The sequence below is a fragment of the Apteryx mantelli genome, chromosome 2, assembly GCF_036417845.1.
Source record: "Apteryx mantelli isolate bAptMan1 chromosome 2, bAptMan1.hap1, whole genome shotgun sequence".
NCBI lineage: Eukaryota > Metazoa > Chordata > Aves > Apterygiformes > Apterygidae > Apteryx > Apteryx mantelli.
This window is the reverse complement of record NC_089979.1, coordinates 123,403,501-123,431,342: the sequence shown is the minus strand read 5'-3', so window position 1 is coordinate 123,431,342 and position 27,842 is coordinate 123,403,501. Positions and strand designations below refer to the sequence as shown.

Sequence of the window (27,842 nt, the reverse complement as noted above, 5' to 3'; positions counted from 1 at the left end):
AAATCTTGCGTGGGAAGATGCTGTTTGCAGCCGTGCTTCCACTATGAAGCGGGAGCGCATCTCCCGTGCCGAGGCACCGTCTCCGAGGCGTGCTCGAGAGCCCTTCGCCGCCCGCGCGAGGCTGCCGAGGGGCGCGGTGGCCGCCGCTTTGCGGAGCTCGCCTCCCGGGACCCCGGAACGCGAAGCGAAGCGTGCCGCTCCCTGCCCCGAAGCCTCCCCCTCGGCCTCTGCCTTCGCGCAGCCCCGCCGCGGCGGGGAGAGGACGGGGGCCGGGCCGCGGGGGCGGGCAGGGCCGGGGCGGGCTCCGCTCCGCCCTGCCCGGCCGCGGCCGCGGCCGCGGGGCGCCGCCCCCCCCCTCGCCTCGCCTCGCCTCGCCGCGCCGCGCCTCGCCTCCGCGGGGCCGTCCCGGGCCGGGCAGCGCGGCGCGGCGCGGCGCGGCAGGGCGCCATGTCGCACGGGGCGCGCGTGATCCGCACCGGGGCCAGCAGCGGGGGGCCGCCGCCCGCCGCCGCCTCGCCGGGCGCGGACGCGGAGCTCATGGACGGCGCCTATTTCCGCTCGTGCGCCGGCATGCTGAAGGTGGCCCAGATGGTAAGGGGCGAGCGGGGCGGGGCGGGGCGGGGGCGCCCGCGGAGCACGCCGCCGCCTCCGCCTCGGAACCGTTGGGACCGTTGGGACCGCTGGAACTGCTGGCACCGCTGGCCCGTGCGCCCCCGTCTTAGTAACTCTGGCGGACTGTTTGGGGTTTTTTGTTTGTTTCTTTTCCCTCCCCTCCGGCAAAGGAATCGTTAAGGCGTTGGCGGGGGGGTTGTTGCAGGGGTCGCGGTTCGCTCGTGTGTTTTTCGCGGCGGTTTTTCACTCTTCGGCTCTTGCAGCTCTCCGGAAGGAGAAGAAGTCCCCGTTGCTGCTGCAAAACTAAACGCGCTGTCTGTCAAAGACAGCCTTTGCTTTTTCTGCAGGCAGGCAGCCGTGCAGATTTCTGTTCAGATGGGCGCAGATGAGCCTAGAATAATGCTGTTTGTGTGAAGCGCTGAATGGTGTTATTATGGTAATGATAACTAAAGGTAATTTTGGTATTAACGACCTTTTACCATTAATAATAATTAAAATACCGTGATACGAAGGCATTAGGTATTCCACATAGTAGTGGTAGTGGAATTACCTCATTCTTTAGCCTGAATGAGTTTTCAGGAGAAAATGTGGCCTGCTGCAGCACAGACCATAGGATTGCCAAGCCTGGCCGGCTAGTCCGGCTGGCCACATGTCTTTTCCGACAGGGACCTCCAGGCAGCACCCCAGGGCGGGATCTGGGAGAAGTATGGCTGCAAAGCAGAAATTCAAAAAAAAAAAATCAACAGTGGAGCACCACCAGGATTGGAGCTGCTGCCTTTATTTGGCTCAGCACAGGAAACGTCGCTCAATCCAGATGCAGAAAGGATTAACAGATGGGTAGCTTTTTCTAGTTTCTGTGGTGCATAGCTATTCTTAATCCATGGAGTGATTTATCAGCTTAATTCCAGTAATGGCAGTGAATAATGACAGATGCCTAGGAAAGAGTATGGAAGACAACATGTAGCGATACCTCCTCACAATGTATTCTCATCCTACAAGAGCTTGTAGCTCAGTGACTTTTTGAGCTGGAGAAGTTGCCTTCGTGCTTGCTGGCCCTCAGTGTCTTTCCTTCCTGCATGTATTTGTCTAGTCATTTTTTGAGCCTGTGTAAATTATTAACATGCACAGAAGTCCTAAATTGTTATTAAAAGCTAGGAATCATTTTGTTCCAGGTTACAGTGAAGTAAAATCAAATTCTAAAGTTCCTATTGAAAAGCCACCCAATTTCTTCCAGTCCATTAATAGCCATGTAGCTTCATCCATCAGCTGCCTTTTGAAATGAGCCTCGGTAGCCAGAGATGCAACTGAATGTGACTGGGCATGGCTACCCGCACCAGCTGAGCATTTGTGCTGTGCTCGTGCGATCCCCGAACTGTCTCTCACTATGAATGCCATTCTGTAGCAACAACAACCGTTGTCTGGTGCATGCTCTTCAGTTGGGCTGTTCCCAAACCATCATTTGTATCTAGAGTAGCTTTCCAAGGGACAAAATAACAACAATAATGACATTCTCTTGAGCATGTGTCTACATTGCAAATGAACCTATAGTTCTAAAACCATAGACTTTAGACTGTGCTTTGCTGAATAGCTAAAAATGCGTTTATCATTTCCTTTTCACTGCTGTGGAAAAAACAATTCCCTTTATGGTCTAGAAATGTCTGCTCCTTTCTGAGGTCCGTCCTGCCATGTTTTCACTATGGCTATTACATGTGACTCTTAAAGCTGGCACAGGCATGCTTATTTGTGCTGAAGTTTTAGTTTTGGTGCACCTGTAAAGTGTGCGTGCACATACTTTTCATGTCATTACTTTATCAATGCTTTTCAATGTCAAATTCATCAGAATTAAAGCTAGTAGTTTTCTGCAGTGACTTTAACATAAGTTAAAATAACTTAAAATAAGTTGCTATCAGCACTCTTTCAACTTCACCTTCTTAAGGTTTTCTGCTTTCTAGTTTGCCTGTAAGTAACATCAGTAAGAGTGCATTCAGCTACCCCTGGAGCTTTGGGCAGATAAACCTCTTTTAATGTGACATCATGATACTGATACTGTTGTCTTCTGAAATAAACTTTGAATTTGCTTAGGAAATTATGCAGCAGTGTGTAGAAATAACCAGAATAGGGCAGTTCTAGATGAAATGCACCCAATCAAATACAGTGAGGTAAATACTTTCCTAATTCTCCTTTATTTCTTTCAGAGAGTATTTCCACTCAGTCCATGGGTCCATTTGTATTAGCGAGTAATTCTTCTTGTAGGAAGTGTCCGCAGGATCTGTGCTTATAAAGAATGTTTTATCGTAAATCTAGAAACACTCCTGGATGTGGCTGGTAGGCCTGCAGTCTAATTAGGAAGGGAAACCATTATGCTGACACAGGACCAAGGTAAGGTCTTTGGGATAAACATATATCCCATTTCATTGCTTTCTGGGCCTCTGAGAGGTCATGGTTTTGAAAAGGGAACACTACTGTTCCTAACTTCTTGTTCTTCTTCGATCCCTTTTACCAGGAAGTGAATTATTTGAGAAAGAGCAACAAAGAGTCATTATTTCATCATTTATAGTAATGTTACAGGCTGTTTGCAGTGCTTGCAAGCTAGAAAGTTTAATTTATATAATTTGATTGTATATATGCATGTATGAAATAATTCAAATAGATGATATCAATATGCTGTGGAAATTATACCAAGAAAATAGAAAATGTCACAGCTGTTCTTCTGTAAGAAAGGTCTTAACACAAGGACTAAAATTCAGCAGTTTCTGGTAAGATGAAGAGGCTGTCTGGCAATCTGATGATAACTGAGTTGATGCTAGTGTCTACGTGTTACAAGTGCTTTCTCTTCAAATTCTTCTGGGCATTTCAAAAGCTTGTGGTTGGCAGTAGTGCCTAACATAGACTGAAATAAGGAAGTACAAAATGTGTTTCTTGCCTTTAAGCCTATGTAAATTCCTTTACTTTTCTCCTATAGAATTTCTTTAATCTTGCAGAAGAATTACACCTTTGAAAAGGCGGTACTTTTTATGCATTGAGTTTCTAGCTTTCTAATACTTTGGGATGTTTTATAACTATTCTGGAAATAAAATGGAGGGGAAAACATTTGTCATTTGTGTATTTTGCATACCAATAAGACAGTTTGGAAGACGTTTTTCATGCATGTGTCTTTAAAAAACAAAGGACAAGTAAAATACTGAGTCTTACGAATGTTAGCAGGGCCTCCATTTTCAAAATCCAGTTTCTGAGTTGGCACTATGGTTTTAACAGGAAGTTATCAAGTGTCTTTGACATTAAACCCACTGATATAACTTGGTGATGATGAATATAGCTGGATTTTGTCCTTTTTTTTTAAATTTGGTATTTGCAGTTTTGCAAAGATCTTTCATATTCATGGTGTTATATACAGGATCCAACTGAGGCCCCATGGTTCTATAGCAGCAGTGCATTAAGTCAGTCTGTGGGTGCATGCATATGTGTGTATAATGCACATACCCTAAAGAAGCTGGATAACTTGAAATTGAGCCTGCTCAGCAAAATTGCTATGTGTGGCAATTTTCAGTAGCCCACACTAACTGTGCTGATTTGTTTGAAGCATGTCTGCTCCGTGTCCATGCTGCTCCTGACTTGTTTTATTGTAAGACTTTCTAGGTACTTGTGTTACTTAGCTTGGCAAGTTCTCAGTAGATGGGTTCTTGGTAGCCTTTCAAGATCTCTTGTGCCCTTAGGAACAGCAGTATGAACGTGTGTCCATGTTGTCACCAAGATGACTGAGATGGTGTTGTTTATAGATTTAAACAAGTCTGGTTCAGCTGAATTTAATATGGAGCCCTTGTGTGCCTTTTGTGTTCTTGCAACCGATGTCTGGAGGACGCCACAGACATTGTGTTGGAGTAGGTCCTGCTTTCGGTCCTGTCTCTTTGTTAGTATAGGTCCAACATCATCTTAAGGAGAGGTTTTTTCAGTTGTTCTTGTCCAGTGGGAACAGCCATCTTTGTATCACCTTACCAAAGTCTCTGATGCAGAGATGTACCAGAGTGTGACCAGGACAGACTGAAGAGAGAAAAAAAGTGTTCAGAGCTTGTGTGCACAGGGAGAGCATTTGTGGCACAGGATGTGCTTGTGCAGGGCTTTCAGACTTCTCAAACCAAGGATGACTTTGTTCCTTGCTTCTGGACTCTGAGGGGCACAAAGGTGGCACATGGCCTTTTTTGCTTTTCTTTCCCCCCCTTCAGGTTGGGCCAAGCTAACTTTGGCCACAGTGCAGACCGAAGGCTGTTGTTCCCACAATACTGCTATTGTTGCTCAACAGACAATAGTTCTGGCACAGTAAGCACGGCTTCAGCTTATAGAGTGTTAAAAACAGTACTGATACTTTCAGCTCAGTCTGAACCAGGAAAGAGAGGAATGCTTACTAGGTATAAGAGAAGAAAATCACAATTACTTTCTCAAGATTGCAAAAAAATTTTACGAACGATAGCAGGCTAAAAAAGAATAAAACCAATAGAAGTTGACTTAACAACATCATTTTTAACTTGATAAAAGTGCTAAGGGGATAGCAAAAGATAAAGCTCTCCTGCTGAGTATATATTTCATTTTCAAGTTGTGTCTTGACAAAAGCAATTACATACTTGATGTCTTATAATTTTGCCATACTTGATGGCAAATAAGGCAGTCTTTAGTTCTAATGTGAGTAACTTAGAAGTGTGCTGAAACTTCTTTGGGTTATTCCTATACTAACATACATTCAAATAATGCTATTCAAGAGAATATAAAGATGTCAAGCACTGAAAGCTAGAAAATGCTGATAGTTAAGTTGCTGGAGCCAAGATCAACTTCTGAATCTGTTGGATGAGATCAACCAAGTTTACTGGAGACCTACATTCAGAAGATATTAAAATATGAAAAGAAGACACAACCTGTTACTAGAAGAAAAAAATCCTGATCAAAACCATTGATACAGGAAAAGGCGATTCACAAAAATGAGCATTGCTGTTTGGAACAATTTGAGAGTTACTCAATCTTTTCTCTTGACTTTGAGCCTGAAGTGCCTTTCCATCCATGGAGGGGATTCAAGTAAATCATCTAATTCTTTGCAGCAGTGTGTCGGTGACTCTATGGTTTTGTCATGTAGCAAATAATGCTGTTCTGTCAGAAGAGAGAAATTCTGATGGTATACAGAGATGTTGAAACTCTAAGCTTATCTCTTGCGCCTATATAGATAGTATTTTCCCTTACTATCACTCTGTCTGTAGTTCTTCCAAGGGAAAATAATGGCCAGAAGTAACAAGCTTGGCTGAAAATTGCTAGATTATAACCTACAAAGCTTAGATACAAACAGTTCTGTGTTGTGCTTGACTTTTCATCTCACTGATAACAGAAAACATGAAAAATTATGCCTGATGTGGCCATCAGCAAAGTCGTGACATATTATACAAAAAGTCTTATTTTGAGGCATGAAGGAAGTAGAAATTTCACATTTGCAAAGATGATAATTTAGGAAAACCGACCCCCAAACTGGCAAGTATCTTCAGTCTTCAACTGTGTGACAAACTGTTGTCTAAGCAATAAGAAACGGGACTTTGCTTTTTAGCAGCAAAGTTATTCTTTGAGGCCAAGGTGAAAGCTATATGTTGTAGCTGCTGATTGCTTTTCTTGTTCTGCTAGAAGCTGCTGCAGTGAAGGGAACTTCCTTGGCATGCTGGTCAGAGAGAGAAAAATGTTTCACTGAAGTCTAAGATGGCTCCAGATTAAGCAGGAGCTCTTCAGTGAGGAATGATCAAGCCTGGTAATTAAAACCAATAGGTCTGGGAAATCCTGTTGTTATTTCCACACTCAGATCATTGAAACCCACTGGCTTGGCCAGCTGTATTTTTTCCACACCTCTGCTCTGGGTGGCCACTTTACAGTTTCTGCCTGGGGATTTGCATATGAGCTGGGAGCGAGCAGTGTGTGCTCCCTGTCTTAAGCAAGGAGTGCTTGATGGTGGGTTGGCAAGGCCACAGTTTGACGATTTAAAACTTCAGAGGCAACACCAATTTAAGGTATTTTCCTTTTCCATCCCACCTCTGTGCTTCCTCTCAATTGTGGTGATGCAGCTGGTTGTAAGGTTACACAGAAAACCAAACAGGGAACTGATGTAGCTTTACCTCACCTCTCTTTTCTTTTTTCTTCTTTCCCTGAGATTTTTTTAGGGTACAGTGCAGCCATGCAGGCTGTTGTCAGCAAGAGCAAGTGGCTGTGGTATAAGGGCAAGGGGCCACATAAGCCTGAATTGGCTCCGTATGCTTCAAACCACAAGCTAAGAATTTAGTCACTTTTCTTTCTTGGGCAGGGGAAGATTTTATTCTTTCGGTTTAATTTCTGTCTCTTTCAGCAAAGAAGAGACTAGTAATTATTCTGATATTTAAACTACTCTAGAGGGCTAAGAATTGACTCCAATACATTTTGTAAAAGGACAGTAGCACTCTTTGTAAAACACTGTAAATCTCTGTTCCGAATGTGTCAGTGAATGTTTTATCTGTAGCCCAGAATAGGCTTCCTACGAGCATGAAGTTGGAGCTACCTTGCATTGCTCAGTTGACCCATCCTTTAGGGTTTGTTGCAATACACTCATTAGCAACCTTATTGCATGTAGTGCTTTATGTACAGAGGTGACTGAACAAGAGCTAGCAAATCTGTTTTCCAAAACCAAAAAAAGGAAATGAAGCCTAGAAATTTACCACATCACCTGAGACATATGTTTAGTATGCTTGAAAGAGCAGAGTGATGTATTATCAGTGGTTTCCTGGCCCATTTGTTTTATGGGAAGTTAGATTTGCAAATGCCATTTAAAAATTTTAATTACATGTACATGGTGTCTGTGAATAATTGAATGTGGCAAAAAGCATGGGTTCTTACTGCCCTGTGACTTTCCTTTGAGAAGTGCAAATGCTGTCCATTCCCTCTCTTCGCTGTCCTTGAAGATAGTGGTCCTTTGAAAATCCTCCCCTGCCATAGAGAAATGGAAACCAGGGGATCAGTCCTTTGAAAGTGTGGTCTTTTAGCAGCTTGGATGCTGTAAATAGTAAATCAGGTCTTGTGAAGCAGATCCTTTGCAGTATTCCCTGGCTGCAGATCTTGGAACAAGCTCTCATGTCTCAGCATGACCCAGAAAAGCTACAGACATATCTCAGTGAGGGCAGCATCCCTGAGAATGAGACTTGGTTATGTAACTGCTTTGCATTGCCTGTGTGAAGCAGTATTGTCCCCAAAAGCCAGACAGTGTTTACTCACTATGAGTAAGTGTTTCCTCTGCCTCTTCCCCGGGGAGTTCCTGTGAGGTATTCGCTCAGCATTGTGGTTGGGTGTCTCCTTCGTGCTGTTTTTCACACCATGTGCACCGTGTCATTGTCCTCCTGTTTTGTGGTGAGATGGGAAGTGCACAGCAGCCAGAAGTTGCCACTTTCTGTACACAGAGATCAAACTCTAAAACTGCCGTGTTTTCCTTTGCACTCTCCTGTAATCTTCCTCTTTTTTGAGTAACTTCAGATGCTTAAGGGATTGTTAAAGCTGAAACAATTCCCTGCACTGTGATGGTGGTAATTTGATGAATGTAATGGTGAGTACAGATATGTCTGACTTGTCAAAGCCAGGTGACTGCAGCTTTCAAAGCCAAAGCAAATTTGGCTGCTGTTCTTGCAACACTAGCAGTGGCTGCTACATTTATGGCTTCCTCTCTCCTGCTCACAGCTTGACTTAAGGAAAATGGAAATGCAACAATGACAAGATTGAGAAGCTTCTTCAAGAGGGACTTTTCTTGGAACATTTTCATTCTGCATTGTGTCATTTCTGAGCTCCAGAAACATGCATTGACTGCTGGAGGAGAAGTATGCTGTTAACCTGAGATGACCGGCAGCAGTTGCAAAACTACAGAAAAATTTAGCAGATTTTCCTGCAAGTCTGTAATCAAGCTTACCCCAGAACTGGGAAGGCCACTTTGAAAGCTCTCTCATCTATGTGGGAAATCCAGAATTCCCAGTTGCTGTTTGTCACCTGCTGGCTAATAGAGCCTGTAGACTACTTGAGTGAAGCTCCCTTGTAGACTTGTGAGTGCTGTTGCAGCATGTTTATAAGGCCTGCCAGTCTCCAGGCAGTCACTGAAAGCTGTCAGTTCAGCCAGTCCCACAGGGGAATCTCATCTATTTTCATTTTCCCCCTCATTTATTGTCCTTAATTTCTGCTCTGGCTCCTTGCCAATCATCAGTGTTTGCACATAGAAAAGGTGGTTCTCTTGTGCACTAAGGCACAGTGTAATCCATCAGCCCGGGTTCGCTAGTGACAATGCTGGTTGATCTGGAAATTGCCATGGTGTTAGCATTTTTGGGAGCTCTCACCTGTTTTCCCTGATGAAAAGCATGATGTGCCAGCACAGCTAACAACTTAGACCTCCATGATGTAAACAGTCCTCCTCTTATCTGAGAAAACCTTGCTTAAGGCTCTGTTGCCATGGCTAACAAAACCTTTGCTGGAGATGACAGATAGGAACTTTTCAACTGCTGTCTATGCAACTGCCAGATGACAGTGTGGTGTTCTCTGGGGTAGGGAAGAGCAGATGGCAGGTGTTAACTGAAGATTTGAATCAGTCAAGCGATAAATGCCTCAGACAGTGAGAATAGGTTGTGTTGTGAGCAGCATCTGTAAGGGCAAGTGATGAACAGATTGCTTGCCGAGGGTTAGGAGGCACAAGCACTGAGACCTTCGTGAGCTGTTTGCAAGGTATTCTTTATCTCAGTAACAACTTTCAGGAAGATGAGATGCCTTTTTTGTGCATCTAGTTTGATAGGCTGCTAGCACGCTTGTTGCCATGAGATACGGTTTTCGTATTATACGTTCCTATTTGAGTTTTAAGTAGCTGTGTGCTATTAGATGCGTATTGGATATCCGGATGAAGGGACAAACTCTGCAGAGCTGTTGTGCGGGGCTTATGGATGTTTGTTAATTATAAACTTTGTATACCTTGGGCTTCAAGCACACAGCCAGTCTGAGGATTTGGTTGGCCAGCCAACCTGGGCTCCTTCTCTGTAGGTGGTATTGCCACACATGGTTGGTAGATCTTATTTTGGACAGCTTTAAATTTTATGTAGAAGAGCACTATGGCTAACAGGTGAGGATCAAGCTCTTTCTATATTGTATATAACTTAAAATATGGGACTTTATTGGGTTTTTAAAGGGCAAGCAGTACAAATATCCCAAGCAATGTATGCTGAGAATGCTTCAGAGTAGGGTTTGAGAGGTGCTTTGCTCCTGCAAGGAGCTCTTCTTCCCAGCAGACTAGGATGATGTATGGCAGGCGAGGTGGGCTATCTCCTGCCCCCTAGGCAGACTCCTTCTCCAGACCCAGGGTTGGTGAACTTTGTTGCTGCTCTGCATCAACAGCTGCAAAGGATGAGATTCTCCAGCAATATTTATATCCCTTGTGTGTCTTTGTATCTCCATGGCATGTATATTCCTTTAGGTCATTGCTGTTTTCCCTTCTGGATGAAGAGACACTCTTCTGCCAGTTCTTAAGACAGCTCAAACCTTTTAGCTATCAACACCCCTTTTTGTTGGCCTGCAGCTCTCTTCTCTCAGTCCTTTACCTTCTCGTCTCAGAAACACCTTTGGTGCTGAGGCAGTCTTTCTCTGTTCACACAAACCTCCCACACTTGTGAGCTGTCTCTTCTTGTCATTCTGTCTGTATTTGTCTGTCTCAGGTTTACCGGACAAAGAGAACAGTTAACACGGCTCTCCATGAGGATCTAGATGTTGGAAATGTTTGCCTTGCAGAGGAGAGAAGTAACAATCACCATTTGCTGTGGAGTTTCTGAGTCTGCAGAGACTTGGTTATATTCGTCCCTCCATTTTTTTTGTTGCTATCACCAGATCCTTGTCTTAGCATTAGATGACTCTGGAAATTCAAGTCTTTTACAATTTTTTTACTTCCTATAGTTTTCTGAGGGATAGTTTTCATATAGGGATCCTCCTTACCATGAAAAGGGCAGTCTCCCACAGTGGAATGAAATATGAAAGGAGCAACACACCTGCATGCTCTTTGTAGCAATCAGGTAGTCTTCTCTAAATGGGCAGTTGGCTTGGCGGTGTGGGGTGCAGGTTTCCAGCTAGCACCACAGCCAGTACCTGGCCTGGGAGAAGGGCAGAAATCATAGGCTGGGCTAGTGATTGTGTCTGTGCTTCTGCAGAGAAAACCAATCATAGAGGATATGTTCCTGCTCTTACCTGGAACTGCAAGTTCATCTATAAACTTGGGGATCATGATTTGATTGGGAAGATGGGAGAGGCCAGAGGATGGCAGGCTAGCTGTTACACAGGGGCCAGTGCCTGCACAGATAAGTAACTTATTAATATATGGACAAGCTACGTATTCACAAAGTATAGGGGTCTTCTGGCTTTGTTCAGAATAGTATCATTATGCATTGCGGGTATCTGAAAAGGCCTCTTTGAGGTTTAAAGGAAAGCTCTTCCCAAAAATTAAAACCCTACTAGAGCATTTGCTGCATTTAAAATTCTATTTGTATCCTTTGCAGGCATGCTAAAAGTTAGCTGTGCCATTAATACTGTTTTGCAATGAGTTCTGTGTATTTTGGGAACTGTTTGTGACTTGTATATGGCTCCATGTTACTCAATTATTTCTTACATATTGCTGCAATATTTTGAGTTTTGTGGGTGTGTCTTTTTATACAGATTGGAAAAATTTAGTGATTTTACAGTTGAAATGTTTTTAATTTAGTTTGGTTTATAAAACAAAACAGAACCTAAATCTGTTAATATTCTATTGGAGAGAAAAGAAATAAAATGAGGAGATTGGTGTTGGTAACAAGCTTGCATTGTTTTTTGTTTTTTTTTAAATTAATTCACTGCCTGATCAGGATACAGCATGTTCTTTGCAATGGAATTATAAAGTTCTCTCAGTAAATAACTTAGGGTATTGCATGGTGTCTTTCAGTGTGATGCAGTGGTGGTGCAAGCAGCTCTGGGGACTGAGGCAGGGGCAGCAGGGAGAAGGGAGTTAAGCTGACAGTGGTGGAACTGAAGTGCTGCACACACTGTGACCATTGGTAGGCACAACTTAAGCGTAGCTGGTCATTACAAAGTATTGCCTTTTTAGTGATCATGGCTAGCATCCCATAGCAAGGGCTCTTTAAGAATGTCATTTATACTGGCTCTGTGACTACCTCACATGCTTTTTACCACTGAGGCCTGTGTCTGAACAGATTAAAAAAACCTTCTTATTAATAGATAAAGAATACCACCTGGCTGTAATTAGGATAGTCCTCCTATCTGAATCTTAGAGAATCCGAATAAGATCGGTTCACTGCCTTCTCACCCTCCCACCATTTTTATCTTCAGTAAATAGCCTGTGGATGGTGGTGCACAAGAGAAATCACTTATCTGAGGCCAGGCAGCCTCTATATTTTAGCAAAGCAGCCAGACGAAAAGGAAATCTGCCCAGACATGGGGGCTGAGAGATTATTGTGCAACCAAAGACTGACAGCTTCATAGAACTATGCACTTGCAGGCAGCTGATTTCATCTGTCATTAGTGAAGTTTTAAATTGACTGGATTCTTTATCTTCTTTTTCTCTTTTTAGTGGAGGCTCAGCTGTTACAGCTCGCATTTCCAACACCACTCTAGAAGAAGAAAATATTGATTACAGCAGCAGACAGCTTTGTTGTTTAAATGAACCGAACCAGTCTTGCATGAACTACATTTGTAACCTTGGCCTGAGCTTTGCCCATCTTCCTGGTTTGGGAAGCTGTTCAAGCAAACTGTTTGTTTCCATCCAGAAAATCATAATTAATAATATGCATGTGTTGCTTCCCTGTGTTGAGGTGTAACATTTGGAAATGTACGGCTGAAGTCAGTGACATTGCTCCTCTGTGTGAGACACCTAAACAGTGCATGGTTATCCTAATTGGCACGCTTAGGGTTGGAAAATTCCACTCACTATCTTGGCTGTCACAAGCTGGAAGCTGACTTCTTTCATTAAAAAAAAAAAAAGTATCTAGCTCTTACATTGTTTTTTAAAAAAGCTATGATAAAATTTGGATGCAACTCAGTGCTGTCCCTTGCCCCAAGTCTGTAGACAGACAGCTTTTGTGCTGTTGCTTGCACTGGAACTTGGGGAAGTTTTAAGAGAGTGGAAATCAGCCGCTTTTTATCAGTTTCACAGGTAGTACTCAGGATCATCATCTTTTCAGATTCACTTTGACTCATATTGTCAGGTAATCTCCTTTCTTTCAAAAGTTAATTGGTGAAGCTGTTTTCTGGTAGAAAACTCAAGCAAGGTTGTTCAGGAAAAAATATACCAAAAGATAACTGGTTCCCCAATTCCTCCTTTTTTCAATAATGAGAAAATGGAAGGAGGATTAAAGCAGTGCAAGGGTTCACTAGTGCTCTAGCAGTTGCAGCAGAAGCCCTCCTCTCCATGCCGTTTACAGCATCTGGGGGAAAAAAAAAGGCTATTTATGGTTTCTAGAGGGTTAAATTGTCAGAGATGGATGGGAAAGGAAAAGCACTTTCAGATTTTCCAGATACTGCCAACTGCAAGTTGAAGATTGGTGAATTAGTGCTCCTGCCTGCAGTATTTGTACAGCTGAATCCTGCCCCTTCAACTTTTTCTCCTGGATGGTGCTCTGAAATAATGTGATGTTTGCTTGTGCACCTGCTTTTTAAATGATGCTTTTGGCTAGTGGGCTTCTAAGACTTATAGTTTCATATGCACTTTGCCTGGCACTGTCACCAAAAAAGAACATCCTCGTTTCTTCTTCTCCTGGCTGCTTGTTCCTCTCTTTCTGTCACCTTTCTTCCTTCACTAGCCCAAGAGTTGGTGTTGCTGCACCATGAACTGGATTAGAGAACTGATACAGCTTGACAAATAATTCACAGACAGGCAGGCGTGTGCACACACACACACACACACACGCACACATGCACACATGCGTGCACACACACACTCATTTTGTAGCCGCGTCAGTCCCCTGATTCCATTCACCATATAGTACTTTCTGCTGGTACCACACAAAGCGGCAGAGTAGGAAGGGTGGTAATTGCTTTTGGAATTGACAATGTTGGGTAACTGGATCAAACTGTACCTCACTATTGGAAATAATTTTTTACCTAATTGCAGTGCAGATCCTGATGCAAGGGAGTGGGGAAGATAAATAGTATATATTAAAAGAGGGAATTATGGCACAATTGCATGTAGAGAGGGAAATTTGGATCAGGGAGAATGAGAGCTATAAAACAGAGGAAGTATGGAGTATAAAGTAGGGAAAGAAAAAAGGGAATAATGAGTAGCATAAAAAAGGAAAAAAAACGCTGGAGGCAGAAACTAAGACACAATACAATCTCTTCTGGGAAAATAAAGCAGAAGAAGAAGGGAGTACAGTCAGGAAAGAAGATAAAATATTCTAAGAAAAGCAAGAATGTGGTTGAAGTTCCATAGCAAAATAATCAAATGAAAAGATAATGCAGTGCTGGGTGGACTATACAAGACAATGTATATGTCAGAGTAGTTTGCTACCTCTTTGAGATAAGAGGTACAGTGTTTCTCTAGAACTGCACACCTCAAGGCAGTTTTGCTTCTTATTTACATAGTTTCCTTCCTCCAGTTTAGCTGGCACTTCGCATCTTGCTTTCTGTATAGAAAAAGAAATATTATCCATAGCTAAAAGTTACACAGTGATGGGAATGAAATAGCAGTTTCAGCCTATCGGTTCAGGATATGATCTTGTGATTGCAAAAACCACATTCAGTTCCCTTCTGAGATGAAGATTATTATTATTAATACTATGGAAGCAGCTGGGAGTCCCAGGCAGGGAGCAGGCCACCACTGTACTGGATGTTTTACAGACACAGAGGGAAAGGATAACCATTACTCCATAGTCATTAATGGAATTGTGAAAGAACAGCTGGATGCAGGCCAGTGATAATGTGCATTAAAGAACAGTCAGGAATGGTCAATAGGATGAACAGTGGCCTTAGCATTAAATGTTATGCTTCCAGTTAGAAAACAGGAGTTTACTGGGGATGTCTTTTGTTTTTTCTCCAACACATGGTATCAAAGTCTACTGTAAGTAAATAACTGATTAGTGGCAATAGATATCACTTACCATTTTACAGTGAGCTAGGATACTCACTTCTATTTATCTTGTATGGTGCAGTGGCAACAAATCAACCCAAAAGCAACACGCCAAAAAACAACCTTCTTTTCCTACTGTTGTACTTGTTCTGTGGCTCCCTCCTTGGATGTTTTAAGATTTTTCCATAAATATTTTCACCTTTGCTTGTTTATTACATCTGTGGTCTAGGGGATTTTTTTGATGGGCATCTGTTCTCATTCACACTGTAAAGGAAAACAGTCATCTTGACCTAGAGGTTTATTAGCAATGCTCAAAATTTTTGTCCTATTTTACATATCTGAAGTGTTTTAAGGGTGAAAATCTTTGACACAATGCATAAGAAGTATTTATTAGCCCTCATTTGGTGGATGGGGGAGCTGAAGCAGAGAAATTACATGATTTACTCAAGTTCAGACAATAAAATGGTTATAAAACTGGGGTCAGAACACAAGAGCCACTGATACTCAGCTCTTGCCTTGGTCTGTCATCGTCCATGAAAGTGCATCTCTAATGCTCAGAACATTAGGCTTTCCTTTAGAGCAGGATATTGTTAATATTGGGGATCATTCTGGATTTATACTTCTGCGGGTAGGTAGCTGTGTCTGAAGAAAATTTAGTTCGTTCCAAATATTACAAAAGAATTAAGTATCAGTAATAAAGCCAGAGCTTTATTACATCTATTACAGCAGGACAGTAGAAAGAGATAGTATGAAGTACTCAAACAGATTTATTCTTGGGTTATAAAATTGTTCTGTGGTCAGATAAGGTGCCAGCCAGCATATGGGGACAGGGAGGGCAATGTGACAAGTCCTTTCTTATGCTATGGTTCCTTCATTATCCTCGGGGCATTATGTAGGAAAGTAATATCTGTAATCACTTGACTGTTGAGGATGCGCTTCAGCCTGGCCACCTTAGAGCAGGTGATTCTCCAGTAAGCCTGCTTTAAACTTGCTGCATTGACCCAGGTTCTTCCATCTTTGCTGGTACACTCCAGCACATTTACTGTTTATTTGTCATAGTGTGGGGGATGCCAGCCCATTGCTCTTGAGATGTGGATGACTCTGGGGCAGTTTTCCTTTGGCCCATGTGACTGGCAGCAGGGCTGGCAGCAGTCCTGAGTGCCCATGGGAACTGCAGATTCCTGCAGGTGGGAATCTAGCCAGCAGAGATGCTGAGGGCTGTGTTGCTGGGCTGCTCTGGGTCCCAGCATCATGCCCAGTCCAGTCCTGGGAAGCTCTGGTGTTTGGAGCCTAGCTTTTTCTGTTATTGCTTCTGCTGGACTACAGCCAGCCAAGAGCAAGTGCAGGGAGGTAGGTGGAATTCAAACCATCTGAGTCCAGGCATTCAATGGCATCTGGGCCTAACACCAAGGGCTTTTTTTCCGGTGTGCGTTGGCCCTGGGAATAACTGGGAGGTGGGTTTTTCTCCTGTATATAATCTCCTTGTAATATTAAAAGGCATGATTCCTTTCCTTTCTTTTAGATGATATTGAGTTTTCCCACAGTGGAAGAATAACTGACTTGAAATGTTGGTAGAGATCTTCCTGGGGTTTTGTTTGTTTGTTTTTGTTTTTATGCAGTGGAACAACAGACTTTAGATGCTCGTTTCTTGACATGGACAAGAAGAAATTGAGAGGAAAACAAGTGGATCTTCTACAAAGTGTTTCCAGGGAACACTCCAAGTAGCATTCTGAAGTGCAGGGAAGGAGAATTTATTGCTCTTGTCTAGTCCTTCCCTCTCCTTTCCAGCCTGAGAAGTACAAAATGAGAGCATGCCGTTCTTAACAGATCGGTGTCATCTCTTGTTGTGAGCATGAGACACATAACTGGATCACACCTCACATTCCCCACATGGCTGGGACACTCAGGGTGGTGCTGCCGCCCCTCTCCCACCTGCCAGCCTAGATGTGGCTGTTTGGCCTGGTCTGTGCCTGTCATGTCTAGGGAGTGGAGTCACAACACAGGGGAGAAACCACAGCAGCAGGATCTTCAGCCTTGCCCTCAGGAGAGGTCGCTTAAAGACAGCAACAGCAGCATAATCCCTGGCCTTCCCTTTGTTGTGAGGTGTGAGATTTCTCAGCCTGTATCCTGCTTCCCGTTAACCTATGAGGAACTTCAGAGATCTGTGCTTGTTCACCCTTTTTTAGGGGCCGTGGATTGGCTTTCAAAGGAAGACTGTATCAGGAAAGAGAAAATTACATTTCATTTTTGGTAGAGCTCTGCTCAAACCAGAATGGAGTTTAGGCTTAGGAGCTTATATCAGTGCTATTGAAGAGCCCTCATTTGCCACAGGCATGTTGCAGAGATGTTTGCCTTGTCTCCAGCACAAAATAAAGAAGAGAATGGGGACTTCTGTCATCTTTCTTCCATAGTGTCTGATCTGTTTGTTAAGGTGCTGAGTGTCTCCTGGCAATTGCTGCCTGCCTTCAGCTTGTGTTGGCTTCACTGGGAGATAGTTCCTGAAATATCCCAGTGTTTCTAACCACTCTTCGTGACGCACTTAAAATGTCTGGTCCAATGGAAAGTTAACAAGTGGATTAGTTTAATTGAATCAACTTCTGTAAAACAGAGAAAATATGGAGCTTTATTTAAACCAAAAAATCCCTCCTTGGAGTTGGTTGATGCATATTTTCTTTGTGTTGGTTCAGAAATCAGAAGGCATTTAAACAGTATTATCTTACAATGTCTCCCCTACAACTTGTGTAATGCAGCTCTGAAGCCTGGTTGCATTTGATGGAGCATACTGAAATCTTCTAATGAGAACTACCATTATTTGACCTGTACTTCTGCTCTGACTGCCTTGTTGAGTATGGGTCACAAGTCTGCTGCTTTCATAATTTGCGAAATACTATACTGAAATGGAAATGTCAGTGCCCTGAATTTTTGTGACTCTAGTTTTTATTTCTAAGATCTATTAACCTGCTTCCCTGAGCACAGATGCATAAAGAACAATCGTAACATTTGATCATTTTATTACTTTTTTACCATTCATTTCTCTCTATATATACATCCATATCTCTGTACCACAAACTGACTTCTGAAGTATATGCTGAATTGTATCCCAGACTGTTAAATATTAATGATTTCATCAAGTTTTCTGGAAACAAGCCGTGGAAAAAATAAGATATACTCATCACCTGCTATATCATGATAAACTGATATCTGATGAAGCAACTTTGATATTTGGCACATTTAAAGAAAAAATAATACTGTGTGGCATTACTTTGGAAGGGTTTCCATATGCTGCTTTTGCTAGTGTTCTTTTTCAAACAGTGAGTTTTAAACTCTGACTGTACCTGCTAGCCATGCAGACAATATATTGTGGCAAACAGGGTATAGCTTTATGTAAAGTTGTTGGTCTGGTCCCCTTTGTGTCTGTCTTGTGAAATGACATTATGTGCCTCTGATCAGAGAACCCTCTTTAGAAATTGCATGTAAATCTCTTCTCATGTGAAATTTGTGCTAAAAAATGAAGTTTTTGAAAGAGATATCAGTTGCCATGCAGTGATTTCTTCCTACCTATGTGGAATGCTTAGGCACATTGGAAATCAAAGAAAAGAGAATCTTTGCTAACTGTTTTTCTAATTGTTTTAATTGGGAAGCGCACCTACCATGGAAAGCATGCTTGTTCAAATTCAAGTTTCTACTCTGCTTTTAGGAGTGGTAGCAGATTCTTCACTGACTTGTACGTTGTATCTTCTTAGTTCTAAGGATTATAGCACCTCAGATGAATTTTCTGATCTTATCCTTGGCTTGCTCACGTTTTTCTTTCTGTTTGTTCTAAAACTTGTATGCCTCCTGCCAAACAGAAAAAAAAAATACTATTGTGCTTCCATGAAGGTAAAGGACTAGATCTGGTAAAATAATGATTAAACTAAGTAAGGTGGGTTTTTTTATTTTGTTGTGTTTTACTAGTGCTTCTTATTATTTGGATGGTGGTTGTACTTCAAGGCCCCAGGCTTTCTTATCCTTTGTACACATTAAAAAAATTGTCAGAGTTAACAATTCAAGTGTGAAATGAGCCAATAGGCAGATTTAACAATTCTGTAAATTAGCTCTTCCTTCTCAATTTATACAGTGCAGCTGAAACTGCGAACAGGTTACTGTGAAGGCACCTGAATAAGGGAGACCCCTTTTAGCCTTTGATGGTTAGAGAAGTGTTGTCCTCATCCCACCTTTATCCAAAGTTTGCTGTGAGTCCTTGTTGAGTCTTACTGTAGAATTAAATTTCATTAGTGTTTCTTGTGAAAATATTGGCACTTAGGACTTCAGGTGTTCTCCTAGATTACTGGGTAAATGCCCTGCTGTTCTCCCTCTTACTGCACAGGTTATTGAACAGCTTGCTCAGATGTTTCTTTGCTTGACTAATGTTAGGATTCAAGAAATCGAGATGGACAGTCTGCGGCAGCCTGAGCCAGTCTGGTTACTGGCTGCTATTATCCTGCCAGCTCAGTCCTCTCCTCTCCCCTGTACTGAAACCCTCCCTTCTCCCTCGCATTGCCTTGCTCACCTGCCCTGGGTGAGTGCCTGAGTCAGGAGAAAGCTATTTGCTTTTTCAGTAGTTTGATTTTCTGCTGGCATAATACTCCAAGGTGGCTCAGCTCAGGTGAGTGCAGGAGTCAGTACCTGACAGGCAGTGGGATCAGGGTGGGAAGGAGAAGAAGACAAGGCCATGTCCTTCTGTGAAACTCTTAATGTAGACCTGGTGTATGTAGACATAGATTAGATAAAACTTCATTAAAATGATCTCACATTTGAAGAACTGGGCCGGAAGTATTTAAATTCTGAATTGCAGAGAGTATTGCTTTCTTGTCTTTTAAGAAATCTAGCATCTCAGCAAGCTCTGCCATGCACAAGATGTGAGATTTCCTACATCTAAGTTTACCCAGGGGCTAGGCTATGACCCCTGGATTGAGAGCCAGAGAACAGGCACAGTACAGACAGAAGCAGCAAACATGCAGGATGCTGCTAAAGGTGTTTCACTCTTAAACCAGAGGGCAGGAACATAGCTCTTTTCTTTTGGGGAGACAGGAACAGAGCAATTTATTGTGTTTTCAAAGGCACGTGTAGCCTCCATTCTTGAGAAGTACTGAGCGTGATCTGGCCCTGCATCTCAAAGTCCTGTCTTCTCTACCATACACCTGTTTCAAAGGTGGGAGGAGGAGTAAGCTTACATTTACACAGAGGCCTGTCACTGGCTTGGACTGAGCATCACTTACAATGCTAATACCAACTACTTTGACTACCACAGTAAAAATAGTGGAGCTCAGCCAGATCTAACAATAATTTAGCCACTTTGAGTGGAAGAGGATCCCAGAGCACTGACTTTTTCCTTCGGAGCCACCTTTTTGAGGTGGTTCATTGTCACAACATTGATGCAGCTGCTCGGATGGAGTTTGGCCAAGATGGCAACGTATTGTGACGATCCTTGTGTGTATAGAGGTTTTGGTTGCACCAGAGGGTGTTTATGTTTTGCCTGTCCACTTGGAACTTAGCTGGTGAAACTCACTCAAAACTGTGACAGGTGAGAACCTAGGCTATGTTGTTTGGGTTTTTCTTTCTTTTAATCTTGCTTAAATTATTATGATAATGAATGCAGTTTGTTAGATGTTTGTGCAAGAAAGGAAAGTGCAGTCTTAAAGTGCAGGCTTCCTCAGAAATTTTTTGAATATCTTGGATGAACACTTAAACTGTGAATCATTACTGCTCCTGGCAGACTTTGGATGAACTAAAAATGGTAGTGGCGAAAAGCACACATTGCCAAAGTCTGTAATAAGAAAATGTTTAGGTGTATCCTGGCCAGATTTATTTTTATCACACAGGTTAGCCAGGTTCGTAAAAGCATGAAGATCAGTAAAATAAATAAGTAGCTTTAGATTAAAAGGGGGGGAGGGGAGAAAGAGCTTTTGTCCTGTGTGAGCCTACTACTGACAGAAGTTGTGCAATAATGCATCACGACTTCATGTGACACTGTTAACATATGAAAGCTTTACAACTGTTGTGGCAGGGGATGGGATGAATTAATCAGTTCATCAAATGTTTATATTCTTTCCTATGATACTACCTTACAGTCTGCCCTTCTGTAGGTGGTAGAAAAGGAAGGGTGACATCGTTAGCTCAGTTGCAGTCAGGTCCTCCAATTTTGCAGGTGAGAAATCTCACTAAATGGAAGTAAAGGCACATGTGTTTGCAGGCCCCTTCCTTTTTACAGCTTTCAGTGGTTTTTGACTGCATTGAGCAATCCATATCCTGTTGAAAGTCTGTAGGATTTAGATCACTGATGCAACTCCAGATTTTTAATGGCTCTTCTCTGTTTGAGACCTCATTTATTATACATAGAGACTTCTTCAGGTTGGATTTCAGGTTATCTGAGACTGCTGCTTTCCTTCTAGCAGTTGGCTTTTTCCTCACTCCCCTCTTAATGGTTATTTTAGTGCATTGAAGGGCAGTTTTCTAAAATTATCATACTTTTTACTTTGTCCTCCATTTTGTTGGGACCATCCAATTTGCTTTAAACCTGTTTGTCTTCAGTTTCTAAATGCTATTTTGTTGTGTTTAAAATCTCTACAGCCCTCTGAGCACCATTCTAAACATTTTTAATGTGCATTTTATCTTTCAGATCTCACTGCTAGTTGGATTCATCAGTGTAAATAATTCTCAGTGGACTGAATACAGTGCGTACAGCTACTTTCAGATTGTCACCATGTGCGACTTGGTTATGATTTTGTTCTTCTACATTGTCCACATTTTCAGAATCTACAGGCTGCTCACTTGCATTAGCTGGCCACTTGCGGTAAGTCAGTTAGATGGGCTGGATTCCTTGCATCTCTTGTGGGTTGATCTCTAGATTACTTAGTCCATTTTTTTATGCTGTCACACACTGATCTGCTCTCTTTCAATTTTTTTTTTTTATTTTGCCTTGCATACAAATCCTTTGGTTGCTTTTGTTGTTAGTATTCAGTTCAGCAGGTGCTGTAATTTTAAGTATTTTGGATGATTTGAATGTGATCCTGCTTTCCCTTACATAGATACAAATCCAGATTTACTCCAGGGAAGGCAATAGTGTTACTCTGAGACAATTGAAAAGAGGTTACTGATAGTCAAGCCTTCAGCAGATGGGCCCTAACTCAGAAAAGTGCTTAAACACATACTCCTCTTGAAAGCTATGCTTGAGTGCTTCTTCACTTCATGGAGGGGGTTCATCTTTTGGATCAGCCTAGTGGTGCTTTCTCAGGTGTAGGTGACTGGACAGGTCCAATCCCAGAGTAATGGGGTGAATTAGAGCAGCTAAGTGGTTGTTAGAGTTCCTAATCATTAGATTAGAATTCATGAACTACATCCTGTCCCAAAATAAAGCCTACATGTGCTAAGTCAAATGTGACCCTTTTTGGGTATGGTCATTGGTAACTTAAACAATAGCAAGAAATAGGCCTTATTGCTATAGCCTGTCCATTCCTAGGGTATCCTGCAGGATGTTCCTGCCTCATTCCTCCATTTCCCCAGCACATCCACCTCTCATATCCTTGCAGAGAACTAACATGATGCACAGAAGATGAAACCTGAACCTTGTCAGTAACTTTGGGTCAGGTCAGCTAACAGAAGAGTCCTTCATCTTTACGTGGGATCACAGATTTTAACAGCCTCTTAGAACATATGTCTCTTATGCATAGTGACATGTTAGTCCCACTGATAAGAGATTAAAGGATTGGGGAAAGACAACCAGAGAGATGTAGACAGAATTCTTAAATTCAAGAAGTGGTTGGATAGCTTTTAACGGAAACTACATTTGAAGTGTGCATTGCTGTAACAGGACTAACATGCCATTTTGACCTCTGCATATGCTGCTGAAATGCTTTTGGTTTTTGTTGTGGTGTTTGTTCATCAAATGTTCTAGAGTCACTAGTATGTTTAAGGTGCTAAAGTTTGTGGCTACTCAACTTGAGATAGTTTTATGGGGCGTGACTGTGTATTACTCTTTTACGACCCACCTCCTTTTCGGTTGAATATTTAAGTGTCTTTAGAACAGACTAGGAAGTCCCATAAGAGACTGTAAAACTATGACTAGTGTTTGGCTGAGCTCCCTGGCAGGATCTCTACCTTGCAATCGGAGGTGTGATTTGCAGCCAGTAAAATTGCAGTGGTTCAGAAGGTTGCTCAGAGCTGACATCCTTCTCAAGCTGGGAAGTATTTCTTCAGAGTGGCACTGTCCTGATTCTGCCAGGGGTTGCTCCTCCACATATTTTAGGCTTTATCAATTCTTCTGCACCTTGGCCTATTCCTTGGGTTCCTCAAAAGTAGTGGCCTGTGTACACTGCTTTATTTGGTGTCTCTAGGGAGACAATGACATACCTAATTTGCCTGTTACATCGTGGACTAGCCAGAAAGCCTCCTTATGGAAATACTAAAAGTTTATTCTAACAAGGTTACAAAAGAGGAAAGCAAGTTGCAATTTGAGAACATACTTTATGAGAAGGATCCTCTTCAGCTGTTTTAACACCTGAGCTAGCAGAAGGAAGCTGCCATATGGTACAATAGACCATTTCCCTTCTGGAATTTCCTTCAGCAATTTTCTTTTGAGACTATATTCTCTTTCCATTGATTTAAGAAGGAATCTCTCCTCTCTCTTACACCTGGCATTTGTTTGGCTCATACTCCTAGTGCAAGGCAAATGCAGTAAGCAGACATCCTTCCTCTGCCCCCCATCACACAAAGGGAACAACCTGTGCTCATTTTGCAGAATGAAACACCAGTATTGTTCACTATAAGCTTTGTGGGGATTCAAAATCTAAATCCACAGATAACTCCTGCTTATAATGAGACCAAATTGACTCCTGGACCAATACTCCTCAGACTAGAGAAGAGGTTGAATATTGTGCCTCAGCATTCTCATCTGAATAACCTGTGGCATCATGTTTTGCTGCATAACTGGCCTGCAGGCACGCTTACTGACTTAAGGCAGATTTTCTGAAACTTTGATATTGGTTATGAGTGTTTGTGGAGTTGTGTCTTTTGTGGTTCTCTCCTGTCTTGGTTGAAGTAAGGTGTTAGTAAATCCAACAGTAGATTCACTGCTTGCTTTCTAAGATTATCAGATGTAGAGGCATTTTGTTTTCCTCTTATGTAAATATAAAAGTTTCGCCGTCAATAATGTGCCATGTTGGATTGAAAGGATTGGGTCCATACCCAGTAAGGAGATGTAATTCTAGTGAAATCAGTGGACCTGAAGATTGGCCCTCCCTTTCAAACAGAGTCATGTATAGCACAGAACTCACTCAGAAATTGTTTTTTCTCTTTGCTTGTTTTACAGTTGTACTTTTTTCTTCTGACTGATGTTTTTTTCCTTTGGGTTTCTGAGTGACCTCTGCCAAGTTGTTTTGATTCTAATGCATATTGAAATGCTTTCCTGATAAGCTTTTCTTCTAAAGCAGGCTACTCTTGTCTTTATAGGAGTTTCTTCATTATTTAATCGGTACAATTCTGCTTCTCATTGCATCGATTGTAGCAGCATCCAAGAGTTACAATTTGACTGGACTCGTGGCTGGAGCGGTAAGACTGTGTTTTAGTCTTGACATTTTTTTAAATTGAAATATGTATTAAATAGAGCATCATAAATCTATTGTTGTCATTTTATTTTCTTAGACTTGCCTTGCCTGTGTCTTAGTGGGTGAACTACCTTCTAACTCATTTCAGTGCATGTTCTGTAACATAATGCCAACAAAAGGGGCTGTTGTGTAACTCCAGACCACGGAAGTGGGTATTTGCCTCATCAATGAGCTGAAACCAAAGGCTCTAGCTTTAACACATAGAGACTAATGTATTTGAAGGAAGAATTAAGACAAGTCACTTTTGACAAATCGCTTTTGTAGTGGCTAGAAGTTACTGAAAACACCTCACCCCAGTTCTCTGCATTTGATACCTACTTGCTCCTGAATAGAGCCCTGTTCAAGATCATTTCTCCTGAGCTAAAACCTTCTGTGGTCTTGGGCTGATTTACTGGAAGATGTGCTCTGCCTCTGTTGGCTGGAGGACTTTTTGGAGGTGTTAATGGAATATGCATCATCTAACATTCTGTAAATATCTGGGGTTTTTTGTTTTTTTGTGTTTTTCTTTTTTTTACACAGACTTTTGGATTCCTAGCTACGATCCTTTGTGTTTTAAGCATATGGTCATCCTACAAAGTTTCATGCATCACTCAGTCAACAGGTAAGTATTATGCTTAGTACCTGCCAGGTGCTTCCCAAAACGAATATTTATATTTTCCTCTGGCAGTGTCTATCTGTGGAAGGATTTGTTAACATCTGTTCCTTGTTACTCAAAGTTACTCACAAAGCAATAATTCTGTACTGTCAGTCAATGCAGATGTATCACAACTACTGACAGCTGTTAACAACTAACAAATGGAGCAAAATAACTTGCTTCTAGTAAGCAGTGAATGTATTGTTGCCCTTTCTTCTCCCTCCCCCAGCCCCCACCAAGAGAAGGTTTCCTGTGTGTTCTTTAATCTAGTAGATGAATTTGTTTGTGGCAACCCAAGTGACACTGGCTTCCTTTTCAAAGATGCAGCTGTATGACTCCTTTCATCTCAGCAAAACGTCTGTGCCTTACTAAATAGGATACCAAAGAGGAGAATCCACCACTGAGGAGAGAGCGTGGGTACTTTGTACTAACCTGGACAAGTGGTAGCTTTGAAGATCTACTTGAATGCCTATACAAAACAATGTTGGGAACCAAAGGTTTTTTGTCCCCTCCTTGCCCCCCAAAAGTTTATAATGGAGAACCTGCTTTTTCTGAGCTCTATAGAGAAGGACTACTTCTGTCTCACAAGCTGGGGTGGGGTCATATCCAGCTATTTGCAATAAGTGCATTTAAAACTCGTTTGGAGAGCTGTTCAGTTCTCCTTCCAGAGGGATGGAAAAATTACTTCTGATTTCCTCCATCTGTTTACAGAAGGGAAGTCCTGCAAATTCCTACCTGGTTCTTAACTTCCAAGGATGATTCCTTTAACAAAGGAACTGTGACAAACCAATTTGTGCCTGGATAAGTTAAGCCAAGTCTTTGTTACCTCTTCCTATCACAACCATGGATTATTTTTATTATCAGCTCAGCCAGCATCAAAAATTATGAACTGCAACTTGGATAAATCACTGCAAATGATCCCTCCTAGCCCCAACAGTACGGTAGGATTTATACATGATGAAAGCAGGTTTTTCTTCATGAATTTTTATCATTTATTATCAAAGATTATTCTTAAAACTTGTCTCTGCCAAATACAGGAAAATATGTATCCAAGAATATTTGTGTAATGGTTTGTGGGCTCTTTTTCTTTCCTTTTCACAAATACTCACTGGTAAAATGGATGTCTGTAAGACCTGTTCTGTAGGAAATTTCTGTAAAATTCCTGGAAATTATTATTTTTGGAGTCTGACAGTGCTTATGGAGTCCCTTGTGTGTAGAACAGTGTACTGCTTTCTCTGTCTTGCATGAAGTTTGTCCCTTCCTCCGTCTCTGCTGGGATCCATGTTTTCAGAGACTCTATTGAGGATTTCAGAGCCTGACCAGGCAAAACAGTTCAGTTTAACCCAACCTGATATTGTTGCGCTATTGCTCTGCTGTTTCTATGCCACTTTGAGGCTGAGACGATTCTGCTAGCTTCTTAGCAGCTGCCTCTCTCTGTCCTTTTGCAATCCATTTCTGGTGAGCTGGAAACTCTTTGAAGGGCAAAAGGGAAGCACAGGCCTCTCCTCCTTAGTGCAGTTCCGTTTTGTATCTAGCTGTGAAGTAGAAGTTTTAGTACTAAGTTAGTCTGTTCTGTCTGGCCGTGACAGTTCAGCAGGTTTCTGCAAAAAATAAGATTTATACAGGCTACCAGGTCCACTGTGGAGGTAAGCAGCATTTTCTGGCCTGCTGTGCATTTTTCTATTTGTCTGAAACTGCATAAATACTGGTCAACAATTTAATGATCCTGTTGTAGAAAACTGGATTGGCATGGTAGATACGTAGGGATACAACCTCTTCTTTTCACTCTTCTATTCCCCCAGAGGAAACAGAAATGCTATATTTCTCTTGGTATCTCCTTCACCTCCTGAGAGAAGCGCTCAGATAGATATTAGGCACCTTCACAAGCTTTCCCCGATCGTGCCAACCATGTGCAAAACAAGTGTCTGCCACACACAGCTTGCATGCTACTGAGCCCTCCCAGCTGGGGTTTCTGTGGGGAGAAGCATCTGCTAGGGATTTGAGCTGGAGGCTGAGCTTTGGGTGAAGAAAAGGCTGTTCCCACTCTGCCATTTGCCTCTGTGTGGGGAAAAAAAACCCTTAGGGGAATTTCATGCAGTCCAGCAACCAAATAATTCCTGGATGACACTCTGTGATCACCCAAAGAATATGTTTTGATGCAAGTGCACTTGTACATAGTGGATCAAGAGAAGTAGGTTACAAGGTCCCCTTTTGGTTTTGTGCCAAAGATGCAGGGCTAAGGTATGTCTGCAGCTCTTGCTATTATGACAGTGCTGGGTCCAAAGACCCACCAGATGCTCTTAATGCAGGATTTTTTCAGGCTGGCAAAGTGACATTTCTGCTGGCATAGGTTTCTCAATTCCCCCAAATCCTCCTTGTGAAACATGTCTACCAGGAAAAGCACAATTTTGCTGGTATCACCAGCTTTACCAAGGGGTATCTGAATGACAGCCCTGTCTGATGCGGACTGTGGCACCTCACTCATGTAGTTATGCCAGCAAAAGTGTTTTGAGTTTTCTTTAGTGTCAGTCTCGTTCTGAAAGCTCCATCTGTCTGTGACTTTGTCAAATATGGAATTCCAGGTGTCTCTTAAAAATAAACTATGTTTGCTATTTGGATGATGTAACTGCTTTGAGAATAAGATTGTTGTCTTGCTCATTTTTTTTCTTCCTGTACTAAAGCAGTGGTTTTCTATCTGGGGAGGGGCATAATATGTCCTGTAACTGGAGGACAAAAGAGATAGGAGCCACAGAAAAAACTGTCTTCCCCTTCCCCTGTGTGCGTGGATGTGCTGGTCTCTGACTATGCCACCCAAACGTTGTCCATCCTCTTCAACCCCGAGGTAAGT

At 42.2% G+C, this 27,842-nt stretch overlaps 1 protein-coding gene across 1 annotated transcript; it reads left to right on the top strand.

The window, feature by feature from the left end:
- Window positions 1-434: 434 nt before the first annotated feature.
- CMTM7 (CKLF like MARVEL transmembrane domain containing 7) lies at window positions 435-27,635 on the top strand. Its single transcript, XM_067291463.1, has 5 exons — window positions 435-591; window positions 21,378-21,551; window positions 24,206-24,304; window positions 24,880-24,961; window positions 25,316-27,635. The coding sequence occupies exons 1-5, from the start codon at window positions 448-450 to the stop codon at window positions 25,327-25,329; spliced, it is 513 nt and encodes a 170-aa protein (XP_067147564.1). The 5' UTR covers window positions 435-447; the 3' UTR covers window positions 25,330-27,635.
- The last annotated feature ends 207 nt before the right edge of the window (window positions 27,636-27,842 follow it).

Coding starts and splice junctions, on each gene's coding strand:
- CMTM7 (XM_067291463.1), top strand. CDS start 448: ATGTCGCACGGGGCGCGCGTGATCCGCACCGGGGCCAGCAGCGGGGGG. Junction 592..21,377: donor TGCTGAAGGTGGCCCAGATG/GTAAGGGGCGAG, acceptor TTTATCTTTCAG/ATCTCACTGCTAGTTGGATT. Junction 24,305..24,879: donor CTGGACTCGTGGCTGGAGCG/GTAAGACTGTGT, acceptor TTTTTTACACAG/ACTTTTGGATTCCTAGCTAC.